This window comes from Piliocolobus tephrosceles, chromosome 20 (assembly GCF_002776525.5).
Source record: "Piliocolobus tephrosceles isolate RC106 chromosome 20, ASM277652v3, whole genome shotgun sequence".
Classification (NCBI taxonomy): Eukaryota; Metazoa; Chordata; class Mammalia; order Primates; family Cercopithecidae; genus Piliocolobus; species Piliocolobus tephrosceles.
In genome coordinates, this window is record NC_045453.1 from 8162037 (window position 1) to 8189157 (window position 27121).

The 27121-nt window shown below is 40.9% G+C and overlaps 1 protein-coding gene across 1 annotated transcript in view; it reads right to left on the minus strand.

Moving 5' to 3' along the window:
• Positions 1-27121, minus strand: part of LOC111548179 (ubiquinol-cytochrome-c reductase complex assembly factor 1) — a 105878-nt gene that overhangs the window by 49322 nt on the left and 29435 nt on the right. Inside the window, exons 5-6 of the mRNA XM_023220517.1 lie at positions 20639-20711; positions 12997-13054 (exon numbers count right to left, since the gene is read on the minus strand). Coding sequence (XP_023076285.1) covers positions 12997-13054; positions 20639-20711 — 131 coding nt within the window. The remainder of the gene's footprint in view (positions 1-12996; positions 13055-20638; positions 20712-27121) is intronic.

Sequence of the window (27121 nt, forward strand, 5' to 3'; positions counted from 1 at the left end):
TCCCAGGTACTCAGGAGGCTTAGGCAGGAGAATCGCTTGAACCGGGGAGGCAAAGGTTGCAGTGAGCTGAGATCACGCCACTGTACTCCAGCCTGGGCAGCAGAGCAAGACTCTGTTTAAAAAAAAAAAAAAGTTTTTTTAAATTAAAAAGTTTATAAAGCATAAATGTTACAGTAAGCTAAGTTTAATTTATTATTGAAGAAAAAAATTTTAAATAAATTTAGTGTAGCCTATGGTCAGGTGTGGTGGCTCACACCTGTAATCCCAGCACTTTGGGAGGCCAAGGCGGGCAGACCACTTGAGCCCAAGAGTTCAAGACCGACTGAGGTAACAAAGTGAGACCCCACCTCTACAAAAAAATATAAAAATTAGCCAAATGTGGTAGTGAGCGCCTGTAGTCCCAGCTATTGAGAAGGCTGAGGTGGAAGGATTGTTTGAGCCTGGGAGGTCAAGACGGCATTGAGTTGTGGTTGTGCCATCAAATTCTGGACTGAATGATGGAGTGAAACCCTGTCTCAAAAACAAAAAAAAAAAAATTAGCTTAAGTGTACAGTGTTTATAAAGTCTACAGTTGTATACAGTAATGTCTGACTCACCCAGAGCAACTTCTAGTTCTGCAAGCTCTATTTATGGTAAGTACCTTATACAAGAATACCATCTTTTATTTCTTATATTGCATTTTTACTGTACTTTTTCTATGTTTAGATGCATTTAGATACACAAATACTTACCATTATAACCGCTTGCAGTATTCAGAGTTGTACAGGTCTACAGCCTAGCAGCCATAGGTCATACATCCCAGGTGTCTAATAGGCTATACCACCTAGGTTTGTGTAAGTATACTCTATGATGCCCACACAATAATGAAATACCTAATGATGCACTTCTCAGGACAGATCCCCATCATTAAGCGACACACGACTGAATTTACTTTAATAGAACTATTGTTTTCAGAATATTCTGATCCAGAAATATAAACTAAAGATTATACCTGCCTTTTGAGAAATATACAACCAGCAAAGATTGTTATAACCTATACCTAATTTTGCTGAAACTAACAGTTTAAAACACATGGATTGATGCCTGAAAATAAAAGGAGGGCAAATTCTCATTACTCCTAAAACGTTGGACCCAATAAGTTCAACAGACCTTTTATTGATGCAGAACACTAAATATTGTAACTCCTCATTTAACATCACAGATAGATTCTTGGAAACTGTAACTTTAAGCTTAACAAAATAAAACGAAACCTATTTTACCGTAGGCTAAGTGACATAAACAAGAGTTATATTCCTACAGTATATTTCTGGTCACAAAAACACCAATAAACTTCTAAATAAAGACCCAAAAGACTTCCAATATTAAACACTGAAATAACGTTGAGCTATGCATACATTACGGCAGGGCACACTTAGACCCACACCCATTCCAATAAGGACAATTTAGACATGTCAGTTCACCTCGTGTGCACATCTTTGGGATGTGGGAGGAAACAGGAGGACCCAGAGAAAACCCACCTAGACATGGACAGAACATGCAAACTGCACACAGACAGTGGCCCCAGATGGGAATTGTCATTTTTTTCCTCATCACTGTTATAACAAAATGACATTAAACAGAACAATGTAATTTGAAGAACTGCTATATAAAGCTCTACAGCAAATCTCATTACACATAAAGTTGTAAGACCAAAGCAAAGAATCAGTCTTCCTGAAGTTACTGAAGATTCCCATGAGTTCTACTGGGAAAATAAGATTCTGATCCACAGGGCTGTCCAATCACCAGTACCACCTTCAGCTAATTAAATGCTCACCTAATTCTTTCCCTGAGTTTGTGAATCGAATTCACTAAGTAGTTAAGGACAGAAAAGTAGTCCTATTGTGAAGGACTTTTTTGTTTATCCTCTTCAAGGGAAAAGCAGAGCTCAAGGCTGGGCCGAAATCTTAAGACAGTCAGCTGCCTGGAATGTCCAGACAAGCAGCTGAATACCAATTCTTAGGCCACCTGACCCTGAAGCCTATCGCGTTCAATTTACTCTTGTTTGATAACTGTTTTGAATAGGTAATACATGCACATAGTAATAAAAACCAAGTCTCCTTCCTACCTTCATCCCCTGCCAACCAGTTCCTCTCCCAAAGGCAACCTCAGCTACTAGTTTCTTAGGAAACCTTCCACATATAACCTATACACACACAAGTTTATGTATGTGTGTATTCTTTTTACATAAATGGTACCTTCTTTATCTTCCCTTTTGTGCTAGCATTCTACACATACTACCTTTTTTTTTTTTTTTTTTTTTGAAACGAGGTCTGGCTCTATCACCCAGGCTGGAAAGCAGTGGTACAATCTCAGCTCACTGCAACCTCTGCCTCCTGGGCTCAAGTCATCCTTCTACCTCAGCCTCCCAAGTAGCTGGGACTTCAAGCATGCGCCACCACGCCCAGCTAACTTTTGTATTTCCTGTAGAGATGAAATGGGGTTTCGCCACGTTGCACAGGCTGGTCTCAAACTCGTAAGCTCAAGTGATCCTCCTGCCTTGGCTTCCCAAAGTGCTGGGATTACAGGCATGAGACACCACACCCAGCCAACATACTATTCTCAGACATTAAAAAAAAATTACATCTGATACTGGAATAAAAGGATGGAAGTGAAGAAATCTCAACTCCAACTCTGTGTTCCATCCACAGACACCCCAGTGAAAACTTTTGGACACCAGAATGGATTCCTACTAATTTATTTAACCATTGTTCGGGTGACATCTGATTGATGCTGAATTCGACTAGTTTATCTGGCAATTTTTCCTATTCCAAAAATGACTAACAGGAAGAAAGAAAAAAAGAAACTTAAATAGCAAAAACGGACAAATGCTATAATTAACAGTTAACACAACTACATGCCAGGCACTAGGCTAAGTGATTTGGATGCATTATTTTTTCTCATCTTTACAACAACTCCATGAAGCTGATACTGGTGTCCTTACTGTCCTCATTTCACAGGTGAGAAAATTTGAGTCTTAGAGAAGTAACTTACCCAATGATACAAACCTAGTAAGTGCTAAAACTGAGATCTGAACCTAGACAATCTGATCCCAGAGTCCTACTAAGGTTTTTGTTGTTTTCGCCTCCTTTCATGATTAGAACAAACCCTCCAGAATCTATTGACCCTATTTTTCATTCAGTCCTCACAAGTACAGTAATTTAAGCTTCAAAACTAGCATCATGTTAGAAATACCACATCAGAAGAAAAAAAAAAGACTGGTAACTGGAGGCAAGCATACCTATAACAAGAGTAACTGCTAGAAGCCTAATAGGAAAAGAGGAAATGAAAAATTTATTTAATAGAGACATGAAAAAACTAGCAGAGCAATTGAGGTTCAACAGGTACAACTCAAAGACAATAGTCTGGCAAAATACAGTTAAGAGTTATCAGGACATCAGTTATTAGGGCAACATCAGTTATTAAGAATTATCAGGACATCATGAGTGATTCAGAAAAGGCTGAAGTATGTTGAATAATAAAAGAAAAATAAATAGGCCAGGCGCGGTGGCTCATGCCTGTAATTCCAGCACCCTGAGAGGCCAAGGCGGGCAGATCACCTGAGCTCAAGAGTTCGAGACCAGCCTGGACAACATGATGAAACCTCATCTCTACAAAAAATACAAAAATTAGGCCGCGCGCGGTGGCTCACGCCTGTAATCCCAGCACTTTGGGAGGCTGAGGCGGCCGGATCACCTGAGGTCAGGAGTTCAAGACCAGCCTGACCAACATGCTGAAACCTCGTCTCTACTAAAAATGCAAAATTAGCCGGGCGTGGTGGCGCATGCCTGTAATCCCAGCTACTCGGGAGGCTGAGGCAGGAGAATCGCTTGAACCCGGGAAGCGGAGGTTGCAGTGAGCCAAGTTCGCATCATTGTACTCCAGCCTGGCAACAGAGCAAGAAACCGTCTCAAAATAAACAAACAAACAAACAAAAATTAGTGGGGCATGGTGATGCATGACTGTAGTCCCAGCTATTTGGAAGGCTGAGGCAGGAGAATCGCTTGAGCACCAGAGGTGGAGGTTGCAGTGAGCTATGATTGTGCCTGGGAGACACAGACAGAGCTCGCCTCAAAAAAAAAAAAAAGACATAAAGAAAGAAAGAAAGAAAAATAAAACAAAGTCAAAATGGTTAATAAAAATAAAAGACTTGAAGATCCTGCTACCCACTGCAAAACAAAGCCAACACTTGTCACAGACTCTGACCATATAACAATAATGTTGAGTCATTAAGTAAGCTATTTCACAATACAGCTCACTTTAAATCACATCATGGGTGTATATCCTCTTAATAAATGTCTAAATTTAACATTGAGAGGTCAAATTACATTTTGTCACTGATTTAAAGTCATAATATCAGACCTCTGTTGGAAACGAGGGGGAAATGAGAAGGACAGGGGGCATTACGGAGGGAATAACACGCTTCCATGCTAAAACATAATAAAATAAATAAAAACTGCCCTTAAGAATGCAGGCTGGGCGCAGTGGCTCATGCCTGTAATCCCAGCACTTTGGGAGGCCGAGGCAGGCAGATCACCTGAGGTCAGGAGTTCGAGACCAGCCTGGCCAACATGGTGAAACCTCATCTCTACTAAAAATACAAAAATTAGCCGGGCGTGGTGGCAGGTGCCTATAGTCTCAGCTACTCGGGAGTCTGAGGCAGGAGAATCACTTGAACCTGGGAGGCAGAGGTAGCAGTGAGCCGAGATTGTGCCATTGCACTCCAGTCTTGGCATCAACAGTGAGACTCCATCTCCAAAAAAAAAAAGCAAAATATCAGTGTGCCAATCTGTATCCAGGAAAAAAAAAAAAAAAGAATGCAAAATAAACTATGCAAAATAAACTTTAAAAACTATCTTGTAATGAAAAAGATTCCTATATTAATTAATCATTTATTGAACAAGTATTACTAAGCACCTACTCTGAATATAGACTGAATCTATGCAGAAGCTACTACCCTCTGTTTAAGATCAACTCAAGGTGCTCCTCCCAAGTTTGATGTGTCACCCAGGCTGGAGTACAGTGGTATGATCTCGGCTCACTGCAATCTCTGTCTCCCAGGTTCAAGAGATTCTCCTGCCTCAGTTTCCTGAGTAGCTGGGATTATAGGCACCCACCACCACACCCGGCCAATTTCTGTATTTTTAGTAGAGACAGGGTTTCACCATGTTGGTCAGGCTGGTCTTGAACTCCCGACCTCTAGTGATCCACCTGCCTCAGCCTCCCAAAGTGCTGGGATTACAGGCGTGAGCCACCGTGCCTGGCCTGATGATGTTCTTAAACCCACAATTTATTATTTAGGTTTTAAGCTTCACAGTACTATCCTTGTCTCTCAGTGATTCCAGTGGCTCATACATAATACTGATCTCTTTTACATATAAGAAAGGCAAATAATCCAGCTGGCAAAGTAAAGAAAAAAAGGAACGTTCAAACCTGACACCCAGATATCTCTAAAAGGCAAGCATGGAGACAGGACACAGGAAGAAAATGTCACTCACTAGGAGTATCAAATGATAAAGGGCTGAAGCTATCAATCCTTCCTTATGGAAAATAATAACAACAATTACTACCATTTATTAAGTTCTGTAATATGAAACTTGTCACTGTAAGATGCATTTACATTCATTCTCTCTCTCAGAACATTATAACTATCCCTGTTTCACAGAAAAGAAAACACACTCTGAAGAGGTTAAGTAACTTAAGGTTGCACAGTAGAGAAGAAAGGGGCTGGAATGAAGCCTGAGCTCCCCCCTTTTCCCCCCATTCTGTGGTAACACAGCACCAAGAACCTCTTCCTGCTAAATAAGACAAGTAGGAAGGCAACAATACTGTCTGCAGAGTCTCCTTTGAACAGGAGAGTTTCCTGCTATGATTTCCTCCTCTCAGCCTAAATCTGGGAGGGAAGATTCTTGTTATTCCTGATGCTGACCTCCTGCCAGGTACTGGCAGCTCTGAGCATCCTGTCTCGCTCGCTCTGTTTGGGCCCTCTGACAATGCCAGTTGTGTTTTGGCCTTGTTTCTCCCGCATGGTAGTTTATAAGCTGCTTAGAGTAGATCTGATTTTGAATTAATAAAGACTAGCAGGCACTTGGGCAGGTTTGTCACTCTGGCTGCTATGAAGGAATCCCAAAGGGGATTTTCACACAGCTTGTTTCCCTTACTCTGTCACCAGCTGAGGCCAAGAAAGCAGAGCCTAGATGGCTACATTCAAGCCCCAGCAGTGTGCTAATGAATGAGTTTATTGATCTGTAAGCTGGCACGCTGACCCTTTTCCAGGGCTGTGTACAAGGCTATCTCTACCTGGTTTCCCAAATTCCCTCACCATGAAGCCTAACCCTTCTGGGGGGAGCATGAGGGCCACAGGACAACCTGTGGGCAAACAGACAAGTTGGCTGAGGTACTTCCTGCAGCCATCTCACCTGACAACAGGCCTCCTCCAAGAGCTACACCTGGCCTGCAGCTTGCCTGTCAGATCCACTATAAAGAATAAGCCCCTGGGTAGCGGGTATCAGCGCACTTAGGGTATGCAATGTTGGTAAAATGCTGCTGCATAGGCCTTTGGTTTGGGCAGTAAAGCTACAAGCGTGGGTGTTTTAACACTGCAACTCTGGCTGGGGGAGGGTAAAAGAGGATGTGCACATGGCCAGGGCTCACCATGTATAGCAGGCCTGGGGTTGCCGGAATCCAGCAGAAGCCTGAATGCCCTACAGCTACAATAAAAATGCTGTGGTGGTTTTAAAGAGCCTCTGCAGAGGCTGCCAGTGTCTGCCAGTGCAGTTCTCTGGCTGCACTGAGACTGGCACCAGTCTGCTTTCTAACCTCTTCCCATCCCCATACTTTAATTCCTTCTCTTCTTTCCCAAAGGCTTCTTCCCTTCAGCTTACAAAATCGTTCCAGTGTTTCCCCCACTGTAAAATAAAAAACAACTAAATGCTTCCCTTCTAAACTGTTTTTCCCTCAAGTGATCATCCCCTCATTTGAAACTTCTTAAAAAGTAGTTTACAATAACTTCTTTGCCTCTTAATTACTCCTCAATCCTATATAGTCTGTTCTAGCTCCCAGAAGTCCAAGGCAACCCCCCTTCCCCCGTGATCCCATATAATCTGTACATCATCCTGTGCTAGTTTCAGGTTTACCTGTGGCCTCTCCTGGGACACACATAGTGAGCACCAAGAAACATGGGGCCCATCGTAACAGCTGGTAATCCGTAAATGTTTGCTACGCTCATATGACATGTTCATACTCAGGGGAAGAGACCCCTATCCGCTGACCACCAAATAGGACAACCAGAAAGGAAGCAAAGTGTTTAGAAGGGGTAGGTAACCACAGTTAACTTCAGAGTTGTCTCGGGTCCTCTACTACTGAGTAAGTGGCCTAAGACAATTCCTTAAAATTGCCAAAACTGTCTCCCCATTTGCAAAATGAGAGAAGTGGACTAGATCTGTAGTTTTTAAACTGCATTCTGAGTTTCCATGGAACTACCTGAGGGTCTTTTTTTCAGTGGGCACGTTGTGAAGTGAAGCAAGCAGGTCATTCCCACCTCCTTTTATCATATATATCATATTTGGTGGCTGAGCATAAGATTTCATTTTTAAAAAGGACTCTGCTGATAAAAAGTTTGAAAATCACTAGATCCCTCTACCTGGAAGGCTTTTTCATCCACTCTTTCACTTGCTAATTTCTATTCACCCTTTAGGTGTCAATGTAAATGTTCTCTTCAGTGAAGCCTTCCCTGACTGACCCACCCCTAAACTAAATGAGACGCCTAGCTTCTCCCACGTAGCCTTGTCACATCCTCTCCCCACACCTATCACAGCTGTGATTTGTTTAATGTCTCTCTTCTCACCGAAGCCCTAAGAGGGCACAAAATAAATTTGTCTGCTATACACAGTACCTTCAATCAAGAGAATAAATGCCATAATTTTATGAATCTATGTTTAAGTAGGTACTTAAGTATTAATTAATGTTAATCTAAGTATTTAATTAGTTACTTTAGTAGTTATAATTACTAAAGAGGAAAACAACTTAGTGCTTTGAGTTAGCCAGACCAGCACCTGAATTTCCTCCCCACCACATTCTAACTACTTCTTTGGGAAAGTTCTCTGACTTCTCTAAGCCCCTAATCCCTCATATGTAAAATGAGAATAAAGAAGTTGTGAGCATGTGTGAAATAATGTATGTAAATAAATAAATGATAATATACATAAAACCCCCAGTAGTAAGTATATTTATGAAATACCTGACTTTAAAATAACCTTTAAAAACAGACTACATTTTACTCCCTCTCCATCCTACCTTCATTACAGGTATGTTCTAATTTTATTAGTTCCATTCCATTTTATAAAATTAATTTCTGCATTGAGAAGGTACTAGTGCTCCATGATTTCAAAAGGGGAGTCTCTACAAATCTGTTAACACTTACAATGCCAACACAAATTCCAACTATATAAATCTCCCTGCCCAGAAGAAAGGGAATGCTTCATAGCAGAGATAATACCTGAATTGGATACTGAAGGAAAAACAGGAATTTGTCAGGTGGAGAGGAGGGGGAAGGGCCTTCTAGGCAGAAGAAACTTCGTGCAGAAGACTTGATATTTCTACTACATAGTTTTGCTTTTTTCTTGCAGAGAAGGGAGTAGTGATAGTAACGATGCCTAGAATAGCAACAAATGAGACTAGTAAAGGCACCATAGGTCACATTTGATCAGATGTGAATGCAGTGATATGAAACTTTTATTTTATTTTATTTTATTTTATTTTATTTTATTTTATTTTATTTTCTGAGATGGAGTCTCGCTGTGTCGTCTAGGCTGGAGTGCAGTTGCACCATCTCAGCTCACTGCAACCTCAGCTTCCCGGGTTCAAGCGATTCTCGTGCTTTAGCCTCCTGAGTAGCTGGGACTACAGGTGCCTGCACCATGCCTGGCTAATTTTTTTGTATATTTAGTAGAGACGGGGTTTCTCCATGTTGGTCAAGCTGGTCTTGAACTACTAACCTCAAGTGATCTGCCCATGTCAGCCTCCCAAAGTGCCGGGATTATAACTGTGAGCCACCGGGCCCAGCCAAAACTTGTATTTTATTCTGAGAACAATAGAGAATGTTAAGGAGTGAGTGCGTGTGTGTGCGTATGTGTGTGTTTGTGTGTGTGCTGACCCCATTTGTACTGAGAAGGCCAACAGAATGGGGATAGGGAAGCTAGAGGCCAAAGACCACTTTTCAAGTACAGTTGGTTGCAACTCAGTGTAATCAGTTTAGTGGGTGACATCATCAATGTCTGTTTAAAATGAATTCAAATGAAATAGAAAATATTGGGGGTTCCCTCTCTCAGCCTTGGAGCCTCCCTCCCTCGGTCTCTGTACAGAGGAGCTGCTTCTTTCTTCCTTCCCCCTTCTTTCTTGCCTATTAAACTCCTGCTCCTTAAAACTAAAAAAAAAGAAAGAAAGAAAAGAAAGTATCAGAGATTACCTGACATTATAAGGATAAATTTTACAGAACTTTTGTACCAGATTCATGTGTCCATTCATATGTCCATTCTGGTCACAAAGTAACATGCATTTGTTACTATTGGTCAGGGTCAAAAAAAGTTTGAGTTAGGTGACTGAGCAGGTGAAGGGGTGAGGGAAGAGACAAAGGAGGGCTCCCAGGTTTCTGATGTAGGCATGATGCCAGTGGCCAAGATAGGGAATAGGGGAGGAGGCCTGCTTTTTTCAAGTCCACGTGGGGATGCTGGACAGCGCAGACAGCGGCCTCTCTCAGCATTTTTTCAGCAGCCACAGTCAACACTAATCTTGTTCAGCAAAGACAATGAACACATAGTCATTGCAGCTGTAAGCTCAAGTGAATATACAACTGATAAGGGTCCTCTAGGAGCTGGAGGGCATCCCAGTCCTAAATCCCAAACCACAGAAAAACTGTGAAACTAAAAAAAAGCAGACAGGATAAGTGAAACACCATTTCCTCCAGGGAACTAACAGGGTGTGAGAAATCTTGTCCTTATTCTAAGAGTCAACAGGGAACCCTTACCCTTGGGAACCTAAGCAAACCTTCTGAAATGTCAGCCACCAGGGTATTTTTGTTTATTAAGAGTTTGTTTGGTTTTGGTTTTGTTTGGGGGAGGAGGCGTTATTTCTACTTTTCTGTTTTCTAAGCCTCCTACCCCACCCTACACTACCACCTCCAAGAGGTACTTCAACCCCTACACCTCCAGCAAGTCCACTGAGTCCTGTAACCTTGATGTGGCTATCCTTTGGTTACCCTCCTGGAGCTTCAGGCTAAAAGAGCAGGGCCAATAGAACATGGCTTGGGGTGGATCCATCATTCCTCCTAACCGCCTGCCCCGCCCCCCATCCCCCTCCATTCCATTAGAAGAAAAAGTTCTCCAATTCTTGGAGTATCACAGCACAACTGAGCCCCAAACTAACTACTTTCCTGGTGACCCTTCCACTACATTCCTCAGTAAACCTGCCCCAGACACGTCAGGCAATTGGCTGCCCTCAAATATTCCATGTTCTTGTACATGTTCTATCTTTTGTTTCCAATATTTCCTCAACCTAAAATGCCCACCCTTTCTCTGACAGAAATTCTAGTCACTCTTCGTGGTGCATCTCAAATGTCACCTCTACCACAAAGCCACTTTTTATCCAACACTCCACCCCATCACCAAATCTGGATTTAGTGACACCACTTTGTGCTTCCACTGCATCTGCCTGTGTCTTGGGCACAGCATTTCTTTCACTGTTGTGCATTATAGGCAATCGTGCTTTTAAGTCGTCTGTTTTCCACTAGACTTAACGTTTCTTGAAGATCCAGACACAGAGCCTGTATCTGATTTGCCCAAAAGAAACGACCAGAAAAGAACACATGTCATACCCTTCTCTCCAACATCCCATGGTCCTGCACACACAGGAAGTCTCAAGAAGAGTGTGCTGATTTAAACTGAAAAACTACAGATTCTTTCCACCAAAACCTGCGGACCATCAGAACTAGGGGAGAGAAAGAGTGGAAGGGGAATCAAGCGTAGATTTGAAGCAGACAGCTTCCCTCTCTCGATTGAACTAGGGGTGGTACACCCTACTCCTCAGAAATTAAACCAACCCCAGCAAGCAAGATTCAGCAGGCAGTTTGGAAACTTTAAAGAACTATAAGTAGTTTCAAGGTTCTCCCAGATGCTGTTAGTCGGGTATTGACCTTGGGATGTGGTCACAGGGATTATATATTTTATTTTGCCATCCACTCCCTCTAACACTGATACCTCTAGCTATATGGGCAATAAAGAGTCTTTCATACAGGTTCTGAATATTATCTTTGAGTTCCTCTGGGAACACCCTAGCCTTCTTGCAACCCTCCCACCTTTCCAGTGAGTAATTTTACAGTGCCACCTCTGCCGTCCTCCTCTCCTGAAAAAGCACTTTTTCCCCTCAATATATCCAGTTTCCCTCCCTGAACGCTATGCCCTAAGCTTCACCATTAAGACAATAGGAAGGCAGTATGCCTTCTAAGCTACCTGATGCGTGGCACATTTCAAAGAACTAACAGGTAGAAGTATAAGGGTTTTGATAGTTGCAGCTTCCTTTGTGATCCTATAAGTACTTCTCACTCATATTTATTATATAACTTAGGCATTCTGATTTATAATTGACCATTTTACACAACATAGCTCCCTCACTTGACTGTAAGCTTCTTGAGAACTATTCCCTAGTTCCCACAAAGTGCCCAGGACATGGTGTGCACTTAATAAACTACTGCTTAGAAAAAGATAGCATAGGCTGGGCACGGTGGCTCACGCTTGTAATCCCAGCACTTTGGGAAGCCAAGGCAGGTGGATCACTTGAGGTCAGGAGATTAACACCAGCCTGGCCAGGATGGTGAAACCCTGGCTCTATAAAAATACCAAAAAATCATCTGGGCATGGTGGTGGGCTCCTGTAATCCCAGCTACTCAGGGGGGCTGAGGCACAGGAATCACTTGAACCCAGGAGACGGAGGTTGTAGTGAGCCACAATTGCACCACTGCACTCCAGCCTAGGCAGCACAGTGAGACTATGTCTAAAAAAAAAAAAATGAAAAAAAAAAAAGCATAAAATAAACTGCCACCTTAGGCCCCCTAAGCCAAACTCAGTGTAACTGTGTGAGTACAGAGGAAGAAACATTTCAGAGGTGAGCAAAACCAAAAAGTATATAGTAGTCAGTTGTGCGATGCAAAGGCTCAGCTGAAGGCAGTCTCAAACAAGGGTTCTTTTGACAGGGCAGCCATTCCCATGTTCCTCAGATACCCACTATGGTCAAAGTAGTAAACTTAGTTCTCCAGAATTTACTTTCCCAAGATCTGGCAGTTCAATAAATACATTCCCCAGCCCCCCACTTCAACGACTCTCCTATATCCTTCTGACCTTTAATACTGTGTAACGTTAGATGAAAAATTGATTTTTTTTGGCTACTTATTTCACAGCTGAAGAAAAAATATACTGTTTAAGGTGTTAAATATTTTTACATGTAACAAACCTGGCATGAAGCTAACCTGTATGCACATTTTAGAGGTACAGGCGTAAATGTCAGTGCTATAATTTGTTATAGGTTTCTGATGACCAGCAATGAAAATGACCACGGATTCTCACAATTCAAACCACTTTTACGTAAATGTGAACTTTCCTAAAACAGCCAAGGGAGAGAAAACTTTCCATCCAAGCTCATAGCGTCTCTTAAGAGATACTGATAGCATTGTTCACTGGGTTAGGTGTTCTTTGAAAAAATCCTACAAATATTAGTTTTCTTCTGGGCCTATGCTTTGACCTTTAATAAAAATGTGCTTCAAGACACCAGTTATTAAAATGAAAGGAAAAGTTTTTAACACCTGAACAACTGCCATTTCACATAATCAGCCCTGCTGAGGGCTATACCTTACAAGTCAACAGTGTTTAAAAAAAAATACATTTAGTGACTTCATTTAAATTGCTCACTTACCAGACGTGGAGTAGGGTTATAAGAAACCATGAATTGAATGTATCAGGCATCTGACACCCTAGAAAATAACAATAAGGTATAAGTCTGTGAGGGTTTAAAGGAGGCATATTGACCATATTTTAAACATTGGCAGGCACGGTACTTACAGCGCTCTCTGATTATGCTATTGCAGAAAAGTCCAGTAGAACAATAGGGAGAGACCATGGGATAAAAGAACATTGAATCATAGTGCGCCAGGAGTAAAAGAAAAAAAAAGGATGGATGTGGTGGTTCACACCTGTAATCCCAGCACTTTAGGAGGCCAAGGTGGGCGGATCACCTGAGGTCAGGAGATCAAGACCAGCCTGGCCAACATGGCAAAACCCCATCTCTACTAAAAATACAAAACTTAACCAGGCATGGTGGTGGACACCTGTAATCCCAGCTACTCAGGAGGCTAAGGCAGGAGAATTACTTGAACCCGGGAGGCAGAGGTTGCAGTGAGCCAAGATCGAACCACTGCACTCCAGCCTGGGCAATAGAGTGAGACTCTGTCTAAAAAAAAAAAAAAAAAAAAAAAAAAACATTGAATTCAGTCTGACCACCAGCCTTCTAGTTCTAGCCCTGTTACCAGCTTGTTATGTGGCCTTGGACAAATCACTTCTGCCCTTTGAGTCTTGGTTTTCTCACCTTGCGGAATGTGGCCTAGATTATTTCTATGGTTCCTTCTAGCTTCCGTGTGATTCTACAGTATTTTCCCTCCATGGGCTTGAATTCTGAAAAGCTAGGCAAACACTCCCTCACTTTTTTCACTTGGGATCCACTGAGAGGCTTAAGTCTTTCTAGTATCCTTTTCCTGTCTTCTTTCTGTAAGGTACCCAATGTGCTATGGATATGGGCGTGCTAAATGATTTGCCCAAAAGAAATGACCAGGAGCTGGGTGCAGTGGCTCACACCTGTAATCCCAGCACTTACGGAAGCTGAGGCGGGTGGATTGCTTGAGACCAGGAGTTTGAGATCAGCCTGGGAAACATAGTGAGACCTCGTCTCCACAAAAAAATACAAAAATTAGCTGGGCATGGTGGCATGCGCCTATAGTCCCAGCTCCTTGGGAGGCTGAGGTGGGAGGATCACTTGAGCCACGGAGGTGGAGGTTACAGTGAGCCAAGATCATATCACTGTACTTGAGCCTGAGTGACAGAGCAAGACCCTGTCTCAAAAAAAAGAAAAAAGAAAAAGAAAAGATCAGGTGAAAAAAGTCAGGGCTCTAAGGAGCTGCAGCTGAATAAGAAAGCATATTGTATTTAGTGAAAGGCTGTTCATCACCCCCCAGAAATAACAAAACTGGGAAGGGTTTCTCCTTGGTTTCAGATCCCACAAATTAGTTCTGTGCCTAGACATCAAAGCCTCTCAATTCTCACTCAGCTAAGAAAAGCCTCCTGCTGGATGAGGAGTCTCCCACTGAATGTGCCCTCCTTATTACATAACAGGGAGAAAAACCAGAGCAAGAGGAAGATGTAAAAAGAGAATAAATAAGTGGGGAATGTGGGCCTTTATGGTAGAATCTGTCCTTTGGGGCAATGACTCAAGAAAGAAGCACTATCCTCTGCTTTTCAGCAACCATCAAGGTATACGAGGTACTAAATGATAACAAAGAGGGGTTACTAGGAGATAAAACATAGGCCGGGACCCCCATGAGGTACATTAACAGCACCAGTAATAAAGAGCTGTAATTCACTGCGGGCTTACTACATGCCAGATGTTCTACTGGGTTCTTTACATCCATGAGCTCAATGAATCCTCCCAACAACCCTGAGGTAGGCATTGCTATCCCAAATTGACAGGTAAGAAAACTGACTCAGAGAGACCAAGACAATTGCTGTTCAAGGTCATACAGCTATGAAAAGAGACACCTGAGATCAAATTCAGACCTACTTGATTCCAAACACTGTGTTCTTAATCCCACTCTAACAGCCTCTCTATCAGAAGCTAACACTCACTAACAGCCCATCTAACAGCCCATCTGCATACCAGATCTACTGCAAGCCATGTCAATACATTATCTCACTCAATCCTCACTTTAACCCTGGAGGGAAGCATTATACTCCTCATTTTAGAGATGAGGAAACAGACTCAAACTAAGTAACATGTGGGCAGCCACAATATTAACGAGCTAGTGGCAGGGCTGCAGTTTGAATCCAAGTCTGTCACAAAGTGACACCAAAATACTTTGGTGAGCTTACTGGGAGGTGCCTAGCAGCTGTCAAGTTGACTTCCTCTCAGAGCCCAGCAGGAGGGAGCTGAAGGCTGGTCTGGCCAGCCATACAGCTATTAAGACACATGCCATCTGAGAATGGGCCAACCACCCTCCGCCTAGACGAGAATAGCCCTGAGAAACTCTCAAGCCCGGATCTAAAGTTGGGTCTTTTTTGGATGCTAGAACAAAACATTAAAAAGAAAAATTTTCTTGGAAGTCTGTCTTTCAATCTGGAAAATGAAATTTGGCTGCTTCTAAAGGACAATCTGTTCAATTGCTACCTCTACATCAAAGCTTCTCAGCAGCCTCTAGGAGCCTTTCCAATTTTCTCAGAGAGGGAATCAGTTCTTGGGCTGGAAAGCACAGACAGACAGACAGGCCAGCAGCTGGACGTGGGTCACAATTTCCCCTTCTGGGGTCACCTCAGGGCTGAGGGTGGGAAAAGTGCTGGCATATGATTGAGTCCCTATACACATTGGTGTCAGAATAGAAACCCACAGGGTAAAGCCCTAAAAAGTAACACCAATGACTGTTGACTGTGAACTACGCAAAAATACAGCAGATTCTTTAATTCAGTCAAATGCATTTAAACATTTCAAAGTTAAAACCTGCTGTAGTATTTTGCCACGATCACACTCTTGCTCCAATGCACATTCAGTGCTTCAGTTTCTGAAGCTAGGCACTTTCTTGACATCAAGTTGGATACAATTAAATAGTTCATTACTGTTATGGGAAGGCAGCATAACACGGTTGTACATTTAATGTGGGGTCAGACTGCCTGATTCAATACTTTGACTCTACCTTTCACTCACTATGTGACACTGGGTAAAATTACTCAATTTTCTTCTCTGTAAAAATGAGAAAAACAAGATAACTGACCTTGTAAGATTTTTGTGAGAATGAGATACGGCCTATAAAATGTTTAGCAAAATGGTTAGTATTAAGTTAGTAGGTACTCAATAAATATTCACTATTGTTGGTTTTCAGCCAATTATTTAAATAGAATTGAAATTATCTTTGAAAAACCTCATTAATTATTTCAGACTGTATCAGTGATAAACCTCAACCACAGACTCAGAATGTATTCATTAAAGAACCTCCTCTCCAAGGCCTCCAGTCTCTTAAGGGTTAAAGACAAAGCAGTCTGCAGACAACACTGTGGAATTAAACAGGAACTCTACTGACTGACCACCTCTGCTCCAAAGTGCTCTTCAGAGCAGAACATCTCTAAAAGACCAGTCAGCAAACCGCTGTGTATTCATCAGTGCAACACGCTCAGACAAAAGACATCCTCAGAATATCTAAGAAACAGCGGGCGGCTGAATTCTCAGGACTCCAAAAGTTAAGCCCTAAAATACCACAAGTCCAAGTGAGCAATGACCACTTTAAAAAGTACAATCTTGGGAAGCAATATATATATTGCTTTCTCTTGTTTCGTTTCTTTTTTTTTTTTGCCCAGGCTGGTCTTGAACTCCTCAGCTCAAGGGATCCTCCTGCCTCAGCTTCCCAAACTGCTGGGATTACAGGTGTGAGCCACTGCACCCAGCCCTTCTCTTATTTCAAACCTGTCTCACCTACTCTTTAGAATCCAAGCCACAGGAAAGTCAATGTAATTATTTTAAAGATATTTGTAATCTTCTGCCTCCAGATGGCATATTCTAGATTTGTTCTCTTTTTATTCACTAGCCACAGTTTGGAAGCACTTTGGTTTGATATGAAAACTTAATCTACCCACAAATGACTAAGATGGGCCACAATAGAACGTAATAAAAATGACAATGCTATAGGTCTCAAAAGTAAATTCTCAAACTGAGTCTCAGAAAACCTGAAGAGTGGCGTTACTGAAAAATTTACTTTCTCCCTAGGTAACTACTTCAAAGGCTAAGCTAGGACAAAGCTCACCAATAGGTATACACTATAGTTAGTATAAACATCAGTTTCCAATACCAATAGAAAATCTCACAGAGATAGTTTGCATTTAAATATGACAAAATACAGAAAATATTAAAATGTATTACATTTTCTAATTTGCAATTACACTCATTCACAGGCAATATGTTATAGTGGAAAAATCCCTGGATTTTAAACCAGACAACACAGGTTCAAGGCTTGGCTAGGCAACCCTGGGTGAGTCACTTAGCCTCTTTGAGGCTCAACTGTTTCTGAAAACAAAATAAAACAAAATGAAAATAATACAAGCCCTTCCTAGCCCACAATATTTTGTAACTCCTAAGTGAGACAAATGTAAAAGCATACTATGTGAGCTAATAGTATAAAAGTTACTTATAAACTTTTCTTAAGTTTTATAAGTAGTTTACAACAGGCTACGAATTGAAACACAATATGTTAAATATAAAAAAGTCTTATTATTCAATACTATAATATTAACTGAAGAACCTTCAATAATGAACAGCTGGCCAAGACAAAGATATCTAGTAAACATCCTTTCAAAATAATTCTAAGAAATGTCTGAGTTATTTATTGAATCAAATATAAAATAGACATTAAATAGATGTCTGAGGATGAGGGTTGTTTTTTTTTGTTTTTGTTTTTGTTTTGTTTTTTTGAGACGGAGTCTTGCTCTGTCGCCCAGGCTGGAGTGCAGTGGTGTGATCTCGACTCACTGCAACCTCTGCCTCCCGAGTTCAAATGATTCTCCGGCCTTGGTCTCCTAAGTAGCTGGGATTAGCCCACCACCCAGCTAATTTTATTGTATTTTTAGTAGAAAGAGGGGTTTCACCCTGTTGGCCACGCTGGTCTCGAACTCCTGACCTCAAGTGATCCACCCGCCTCAGATTCCCAAAGTGCGGGGATTACAAGCTTGAGTCACCATGCCCAGCCCGAGGATGAGGTTTCAAAAAGACCTGATGAAAAATACTTCACACACGGATTCACGAAGGCACTTAAAGAAAAAAAAAGGCTGGGCGCAGTGGCTCAAGCCTGTAACCCCAGCACTTTGGGAGGCCGAGACGGGCAGACCACGAGGTCAGGAGATCAAGACCATCCTGGCTAACATGGTGAAACCCCGTCTCTGTTAAAAAATACAAAAAACTAGCCGGGCGAGGTGGCGGGCGCCTGTAGTCCCAGCTACTCGGGAGGCTGAGGCAGGAGAACGGCGTAAACCTGGGAGGCGGAGCCTGCAGTGAGCTAAGATCTGGCCACTGCACTGCAGCCTGGGCGACAGAGCGAGACTCCATCTCAAAAAAAAAAAAAAAACCAGGCTGGGCATGGTGGCTCATGCCTGTAATCCCTGCACTTCAGGAAGCTGAGGCAGGATCACTTAAGGCCTACAACCAGGAGTTCGAGACCAGCCTGGGCAACATAGTGAGACCCTGTCTCTACAAAAAATAAAAATAAACAAATTACCCAGGCATAATGGCATGTGTTTGTAGTCCCAGGGACTCAGGAGGCTGAGATGGGAGGGCTGCTTGAGCCAGGAGTAAAAGGATGCAGTAAAAGGGCTAGAGGCACTGACTCCAGCCTAGGTGACAGAGCAAGAACATCTCTAAAAAAAAAAGAAAAAGAAAAAAAGTAGTTTCTAATATTAATAGCTTCATCAAGTAGAGAAAAAATATTTTTTCCTTTTGGACTAACTTATCCTAGACTAACAAAGAAGCAGGAAAATATTCTTTCCAGGTTATGAATAAAGAAGAAATGAAAGGTGGACATTAAATTGGAATTATAATTCAGTATGGTATTTTAGTTTTTGGTATCAATCTGCTGAGACAGTAAAATAAACAAAATGATTTGTATTTATTTGATTTTTAAAAACCAAAATAGGCCAGGCCCCATGGCTCACACCTGTAATCCAGAACTTTGGGTTGGGAGGTCAAGGCAGGTGGATCATGTGAGGCCAAGAGTTTGAGACCAGCCTAGTCAACATAGCCAAACCCTGTCTCTACTAAAAAAAATACAAAAATGAGCTCGGCATGGTGGCGCGCACCTGTAGTCCCAGCTACTCAGGAGGCTGAAGCACAAGAATCACTTGAAACTGGGAGGTGGAGGAAGCAGTAAGTCAAGATGGCGCCATTCCACTCCAATCTGGGCAATAGAGCAAGACTCAAAACAAGTCTCAAAAAACAAGTGAAACAAAAAATAGTTATTAAATAACCAAAATTGCATCCAGCTTTCTTCATTGTTGTGAACACAAGTATATGTAAATATTTGCTGCTAGAGAAAAATCTCAAATGTACACATTTAGGTGTATGCTGCTTTGAGGATGTGACTATTACCACAGAAATACACAGCATACATTTCCTTCCAAAATCTGTGGAACTGGAAATGATTTAATCTCTCCCAATTACAAGTACCTGCTTTAATTAACTTTGTTAATAATATAACTGTTTACAGCATCAAAATTAATACTGTGATAACAATCAACTGCTTCTGATAGTCTAAACCAGCAAAACCCTTTTGGAAAGCAATTAATCAACGAGGTAAACATAATAAAATTATATGTGCCTTTTGACCCAATCATCTTTTAACATGAGAAAAAATCATAATTAATCCAGGATTAATTATGGATTAATTTTAATTAATCCAGGATTAATTAAAACAAAACTTAAAAACAAAAGAGGAATAGCTGGCCAAAAGTCCATGTCAAAATGCTAAGTAAAACACCCAGAATGGGCCGGGCACAGTGGCTCACGCCTGTAATCCCAGCATTTTGGGAGGCCAAGGAGGGCGGATCACATGAGGTCAGGAGTTTGAAACCAGCCTAGCCAACATGGTGAAACCCCATGTCAACTAAAAATGCAAAAATTACCTGGGTGTGGTGGCACATGCCTATAATCCCAGCTATTCGGGAGGCCAAGACAGGAAAATCGCTTGAACCTGGGAGGTGGAGAGGGAGGTTACACTGAGCCAAGATCGCACCACTGCACTCCAGCCTGGGCAACAGAGCAAGACTGTGTCTCAAAAAAAAAAAAAAAAAATTCCAGAATGTAAAACAGAATATGTTTACTATGAATACTCTTATGTAAAAAGATGCACATGTGCACAAGGGAGATAATGTCAAAGTACTGTTTGTTTGTTTGTTTTTTCAAAATAAGCAAAATGTTTTATTTATAGGATCCTTTTGCTCTCTGTTTACTCTATTAAAAAAGAAGAGCAGCTGGGTACAGTGCCATGTGCTTTTAGTCCCAGCTACTATTCAGGAGGCTGAGGTGGGAGGACTGCTTTAGCCCAGAAGTTTGAGGCCAGCCCGGGCAACACAGCAAGACCCTGTCTCTAAAGAAATATATACAATAATTTTTTTAAAGAGAAAAATAGGCAGTTTGGATTATATGCCTTGTGCAGGAAAAACTGTTTCACTAGGGACTAAAAAAACCTACCCTATTAAAACACAATCATAAAAATGAAATGTAGATTTGTTCTCCTTCTCAGTACTATCAAACAATAACTTACTTAGAAAGAATTCCTCGAAGTCAGTTTTCTCCACACAGCTAGTATACATGCGCAGGGCAGCAATCTTAATCTTCTAGACAAAGAGAATAAAACCAAACTCAAGACATGACCAAGTGGCTGTTCTATTTCCATTAGACATGGGTCACAGAATCTTATATTTCTTCAACTAGAAGGAAGGGTCCAAACCTCTCTCTAGGTAATTTAAACCAATACAAATATTTTTTTGTTTTCTTAGAGCTTAGCCATTCATACAGACTTCACACAATTTTCATATTTTAGGACTTCAGCATGAAAACCTCAGAAAGGCTTTTCCAATATTTAAATGAAATCTCTCATTTAACTCCAACCTACTTCACCATATTTGTGCCTCTAAATCACTGTTCAGCATTATCCACATTAACTCTTTAGAATCTGAAATCCTTTACAGAAAAAAATTACACATTCTTCTGGCCAAAATCAAACAAAAACCCTCAAGCCTTTAATCTTTCCTCAGAGGCACTACTATCTATTCTATAAATCTCTGGGCAATGGAATAAGAGGTATCTTTTTTCCAGATTTTATTTAGTTTTATAGTTTGCTGATTAACATTGTATCTGTAAATAAGGGTTTCTAATGAGTGCAAAATACAAGAATCAAACTTTTACTATTCCCAAAGCACTAGGAATTCTCTTAGGCTTTTGATATGAGTGGTGGTCTTAATTTATTCACTGAGCTGTATACTTAAGATCTGTATATTACACTGTATATAAATTATGCCTTAATAAAAATAAATCTAAAAATAAACTATTTAAGAGTTGACTTATAGGTCTGAAGACCAACTCAGCACTATAGGAACAGGTATTTTAAGGACTTCCAAACATTTCATTAAGGATATAACTAAATAAATGAGCACATCAACAAGGCTTCTAGAAGCCGATTTTTTCTTAAAACAACAGGGAAAGTTACAAACTCAAATATGCATAGACTAAAAACAAATGTGTACAGGCTGAGAATGACCTAGTAACTGAAGAAAAACCAATCTAGAACTTAGTGGAGCTATGATATTAAGGTTTAAAGTCACCAAGAACATACTATACCCAAAACTATATAATGTTCATATTTTTCTATATTCTCTAGAGTTAAAGCAAGTGTCTCTGATGGGTAGAAATACCCATAACAAATTAAGGAATGATTACGTCTCTGATTGTAATTAAGATATTTTATATGATAATTTGAGATCTGTCATATTTTTAAGAGCTTCCAGTCTAAAGTTAATACAGAGGAAAACAGGACATATAGAAATAGACAATAGAAATCAGATATCCCTATCTGGGGAGTAAGTCAGCATTAGAAGCCCACATTTAAACAAAACCCATGATGAAACACTAGAAAAGAAAAGCAAATTAAACCTAAAAGCAAGCAGAAAGAATGATATAGTAAAGAGCAGAAATCAACAAAACTGAAACAGAAAAATAAAATATTGAAAATCAAAGCCAGGTCAGGCGTGGTGGCTCATGCCTGTAATCCCAGCACTTTGGGAGGCCAAGACAGGCAGATCAGCTGAGCCCAGAAGTTGGAGACCAACCTGGGAAACATGGCAAAACGTTTCCATCTCTACCAAAAATACAAAAAAATTAGCTGGCCATGGTGGTGCGTGCCTATAGTCCCAGCTGCTCAAAAGGCTGAGACAGGAGAACCTGTCGTTTGAATCGTTTGAACCTGGGAGGCAGAGGTTGCAGTGAGCCGAGATCGTGCCACTGCACTCCAGCCTGGGTGACAGAGCGAGACTCGGCCTCAAAAAACAAAATTTTTTTTTCAATAAAATTGATAACCTATAAAACTGATCAAGGAAAAAAAAAAAAAGCCCAAAACACATAAGATACAAATTTTCAATATCAGGAATCAGAGAGCAGACATCACTACATATCCTGAAGACATTAAAAGGATAATAAGGGAATACTATGAACAACTTTACTCCAATGAATATGATTACTTAGATGAAACGGACAAATTCCTTGAAAGATACAAACCATCAAAGCTCACTAAAATAAATAACATGAATAGTCTTGTATCTATTAAATAAATTGGATCTGTGGTTAAAAACCTTCCCACAATGCAAACTGCAGACCCAGATAGCATCACTAGAGAACTGTACTGAACATCTAAAGAAATGTTACGAAATCAGCTGGGCGAGGTGGCTCAGGCCTGTAATCCCAGCACTTTGGAAGGCTGAGGCGGGTGGATCACGAGGTCAAGAGATTGAGACCATCCTGGCCAAGATGGTGAAACTCCATCTGTACTAAAAATATAAAAATTAGCTGGGCGTGGTGGTGTGCGCCTGTAGTCCCAGGCTAAGGCAGGAGAATGGCTTGAACCCAGGAGACGGAGGTTGCAGTGAGCCGAGATCGCGCCACTGCACTCCAGCCTGGCGACAGAGTGAGACTCCATCTCAAAACAAAAAAGAAAAAGAAAAAAAAGAAATGTTACGAAATCTACACAAACTCTGCCAGAAAACAAGAAGAAAGGATATTTCCCAGCTCATTCAATAAGGCCAACCTTATCCTGATATCAAAACCAAGGTCATTAGGAGAAAACAAAACTACAGCACAATAGCCTTCATGAACACAGATGCAAAATTCCTTAAGAAAATATTTTGGCCGGGCGTGGTGGCTCAAGCCTGTAATCCCAGCACTTTGGGAGGCCAAGACGGGTGGATCACGAGGTCAGGAGATCGAGACCATCCTGGCTAACACGGTGAAACCCTGTCTCTACTAAAAAATACAAAAAATTAGCCAGGTGAGGTGGCGGGCGCCTTGTAGTCCCAGCTACTCCGGAGGCTGAGGCAGGAGAATGGCGTAAACCCGGGAGGCGGAGTTTGCAGTGAGCTGAGATCTGGCCACTGCACTCCAGCCCAGGCGACAGAGTGAGACTCCGTCTCAAAAAAAAAAAAAGAAAATATTTTAAAATTAAATCCATCAATATTTTTAAAAGGACAATATATCATAATCCAGTGAAATTTATCCCAGGAATGCAAAGATAATTCAACACTGACAAATCAATCAGTTTCACCATATCAACAGACAAAAAAAAAAAGCCTGTTTAATTTTGTTAACACTTGCAGTTCTAGGAAGTATTTGACCACAGAACACATCTTGGGAAGCACTGGTCTGTGCCATTACCAAACTAATGATAATCTAATAATATCACGATCCTAATAATTTGGCCTTGACAGGTCTACTCCTATCCTTAAGACAGGGAGTTCAGGACATCTGCCCCAGCTCCTCGCTTCATCCAATAATTCACTGAGTACATAACTCAGTGCCTGGCACTGATCTGGATGATGAGAACAGAGCAGTAGACAAAACAGACAAAAATCCCTGTTCTGACAGAGCTTATGGCCCAGTTCAGCTATAGACAAGCATGTAACTTTAAAATTTCTAATCACCTATTTCTTGATCTTATTTTTTTTAAACTTGTAGTCTCCTTCAGATTCCTATATATAAAATCCTCTGGGTTCATAATTAATCACCTTGCCTGGAGACTTGCCTTTAAGGCCCAAGGCCCAAGACTTTCCTTTAGAAGGAAGCTTCCCCAACAACACGTTTGTGAAAAAGCATTGATCACAAACAATGAAGACTTCACCAGATTGGCCAGAGTATGTTTTCAGTGCTCATGCTATGGCAATCAGGAGCATTTTATAGTTCTTCACTTTTCCTGCTGTAAGGCCAAGCCTTTATACTTGGATGAGCCATTTTCCTGGACAAATCTCTAAAGCAAGTCCCTTAAGACTATCACACAGAGATTAGAAATAATAACTTGAGGAAAGAACTTCTTCAAGAATCATGCACGGATCTGAGTTAAGGAGGTAGGGGACTGAATTTTCAACCAGTCAATACAAGTTGTCTGGTCCTTGGATGACTTCATATTTATTTCATTTTAACTTTAGAAGACTTCATCAGTCATTTTTTACTTGAGTAAAAGAGAGGCACCTTGAACAGCTTTAGGAAATGAAAATCTGCTCTCCCACGAACTGATGCATTTTTTAACATCCTACAGGATGAAAAACAAATCTAGTAAAAGGATTGCATTCACAGCTATGTAAGAGTTTGAAAGGGCCTGGCGAGGTGGCTCACGCCTGTAACGCGAGCACTTTGAGAGGCCGAGGCGGGCGGATCACGAGGTCAGGAGTTCTGAGACTAGCCTGGCCAAGAGACCAGGCTGGCCAATATGGTGAAACCCCCTCTCTACTAAAAATACAAAAATTAGCTGTGCGTGGTGGTGGGCACCCGTAATCCCAGTTACTTGGGAGGCTGAGGCAGGAGAATTGCTTGAACCCGGGAGGCAGAGGTTGCAGTGAGCCGAGATCGCGCCACCGTACTCCAGCCTGGACAACAGAGCGAGACTCCAACTCAAAAAAAATAAAAAGAGTTAGAAGGGTCTTTTAAATCATTTGAACCTTCTATTGTCTACTGGAAATCCTTCTACAGCATTCTTGATTCACAGTCAACCATCTGGGCCTCTGTTCAAACAAGACCAATGACCTTGTAAGGCTACCTATCCCACCGGAGGACAATTCTTGTTAGATTCTTATTTTGCTAAACTTAAAATCTGCTTCATGTAACATTCATTGACCATTATTCTGCCCACTGGAATACCTTGTTTTTTTCACAGTTGCCCTTCAAATACCTGAGAAGAATCATCCTGTCTTCTCTTTTCCAGGCTAAGCATCCCTATTTCCTTCAACCATTCTTAACAGTTTCTAAAGCTTTCATAAGGCTCACTGCCTACCTCTGAATACATTCCAGTTTGTCAGTGTCCTTCAGAATAGGAATAACTTTTTGGCTTAATGCTCATATGGAAACCTATTCTATGGCATGTGACTGAGTTGGGTAAATATTGTCCTTATCTCACCTGATACTGCATATAAAGATAATTTTTAAAAATGATGATTCCAGGATACTCACATAGGTAAGGAAAAGCTACATTTAAGATCCTAAATATGATTACAGAACATGGGAATAATACATGAAAACATTAAAGAAAAAGAGAAAAGATAGCTGATACTGCTGATGTGGACAGACATGCAGTTATTTTACTTCCTAATCAAATACATGTGAAAACACAAAACAAATAATTTTGCCAGTGCAATTCAATGAAAGTGCATTGATTTGAATCAACATTGCTGAAAACAGTTTTGTTTTTTAAAATGAAAAGTTACACATACATTTTCACATCTCAATTACACTAGAATGTCATACTTTGATACTGTGATGTAACAAATTTTAAAATGAAGGTTACAGGCTGGGCGCAGTGGTTCGTTCCTATAATCCCAGCACTTTGGGAGGCCGAGGCAGGTGGAATCACTTGAGGTCAGGAGTTCGAGACCAGGCTGGCCCAACATGGTGAAACCCCAACTCTAGTAAAAATACAAAAGTCAGCCAGGTGTGGTGGCATGCACCTGTAGTCCCAGCTACTTAGGAGGCTGAGGCAGGAAAATTGCTTGAACCTGGGAGGCAGAGGTTACAGTAGGCTGAGATCGCGCTACTGCACTCCAGCCTGGGTAACAGAGTGAGACTCTGTCTGAAAAAAAATAAAATTAAAATAAAATAAAATGAAGGTTATAGAAAGTACAACTATCACATTACAAAAGAGTTTTAAAATGCAAACCTCAGGGATTTAGTTGATATCACAAGGGAACCAAGACAAATCAGAGGCTAACTTAGGATAAAAGAGTGAAGGAATTTTTCTGATGATTTAGTAATCCTCCAAATGACAGTCAATTTTCTCTCTAGAATCATTAAAAAACAGCCTATACAAAACATATGGTAGCAACCAAGTGCAACCCAATCACCAAGAAATGAATAAAACTATAAATGTTTCTCTTTTTTTTGTTTTGACTTCCCTCTTAATTTCTAATTTTCAAACAAAACATATACTTTAAGTTTGTAAATCCAAATGCCATAAGCACAACATTTTTTTAATAGGGGAAAAGATTCTACTTAAAAACATTACCAAATATACCAACAATTATCAAGTGTCAAAAAATTAAGATATTAAGAATACAACTTTAAAGAATATAACTAATATTTCATTGGCAGTTAAGAAGATACTTCATACCTTAGGGACTCAAGAACATCATTATCAGTATTTGTGTTCTTTCTATATTTTTTCAAAGCCCTTTAAAAACAAAATGTTTGTGGAATTACTGTTCACTTTTCAGAATTCAGGTAAAAGAGTAATTATAGAGAGAAGCTCTTATTTGCTGTAGTGAGAACTGTTAGAAAGAGAACCAGACACCATAAGAAGAAACCACAAGTAGAAGTCTATAATAAAATTGAAGGCCGGGTGCGGTGGCTCAAACCTGTAATCCCAGCACTTTGGGAGGCCGAGACGGGCAGATCACGAGGTCAGGAGATCGAGACCATCCTGGCAAACACGGTGAAACCCTGTCTCCACTAAAAAATACAAAAAACTAGCTGGGCGAGGTGGCGGGCGCCTGTAGTC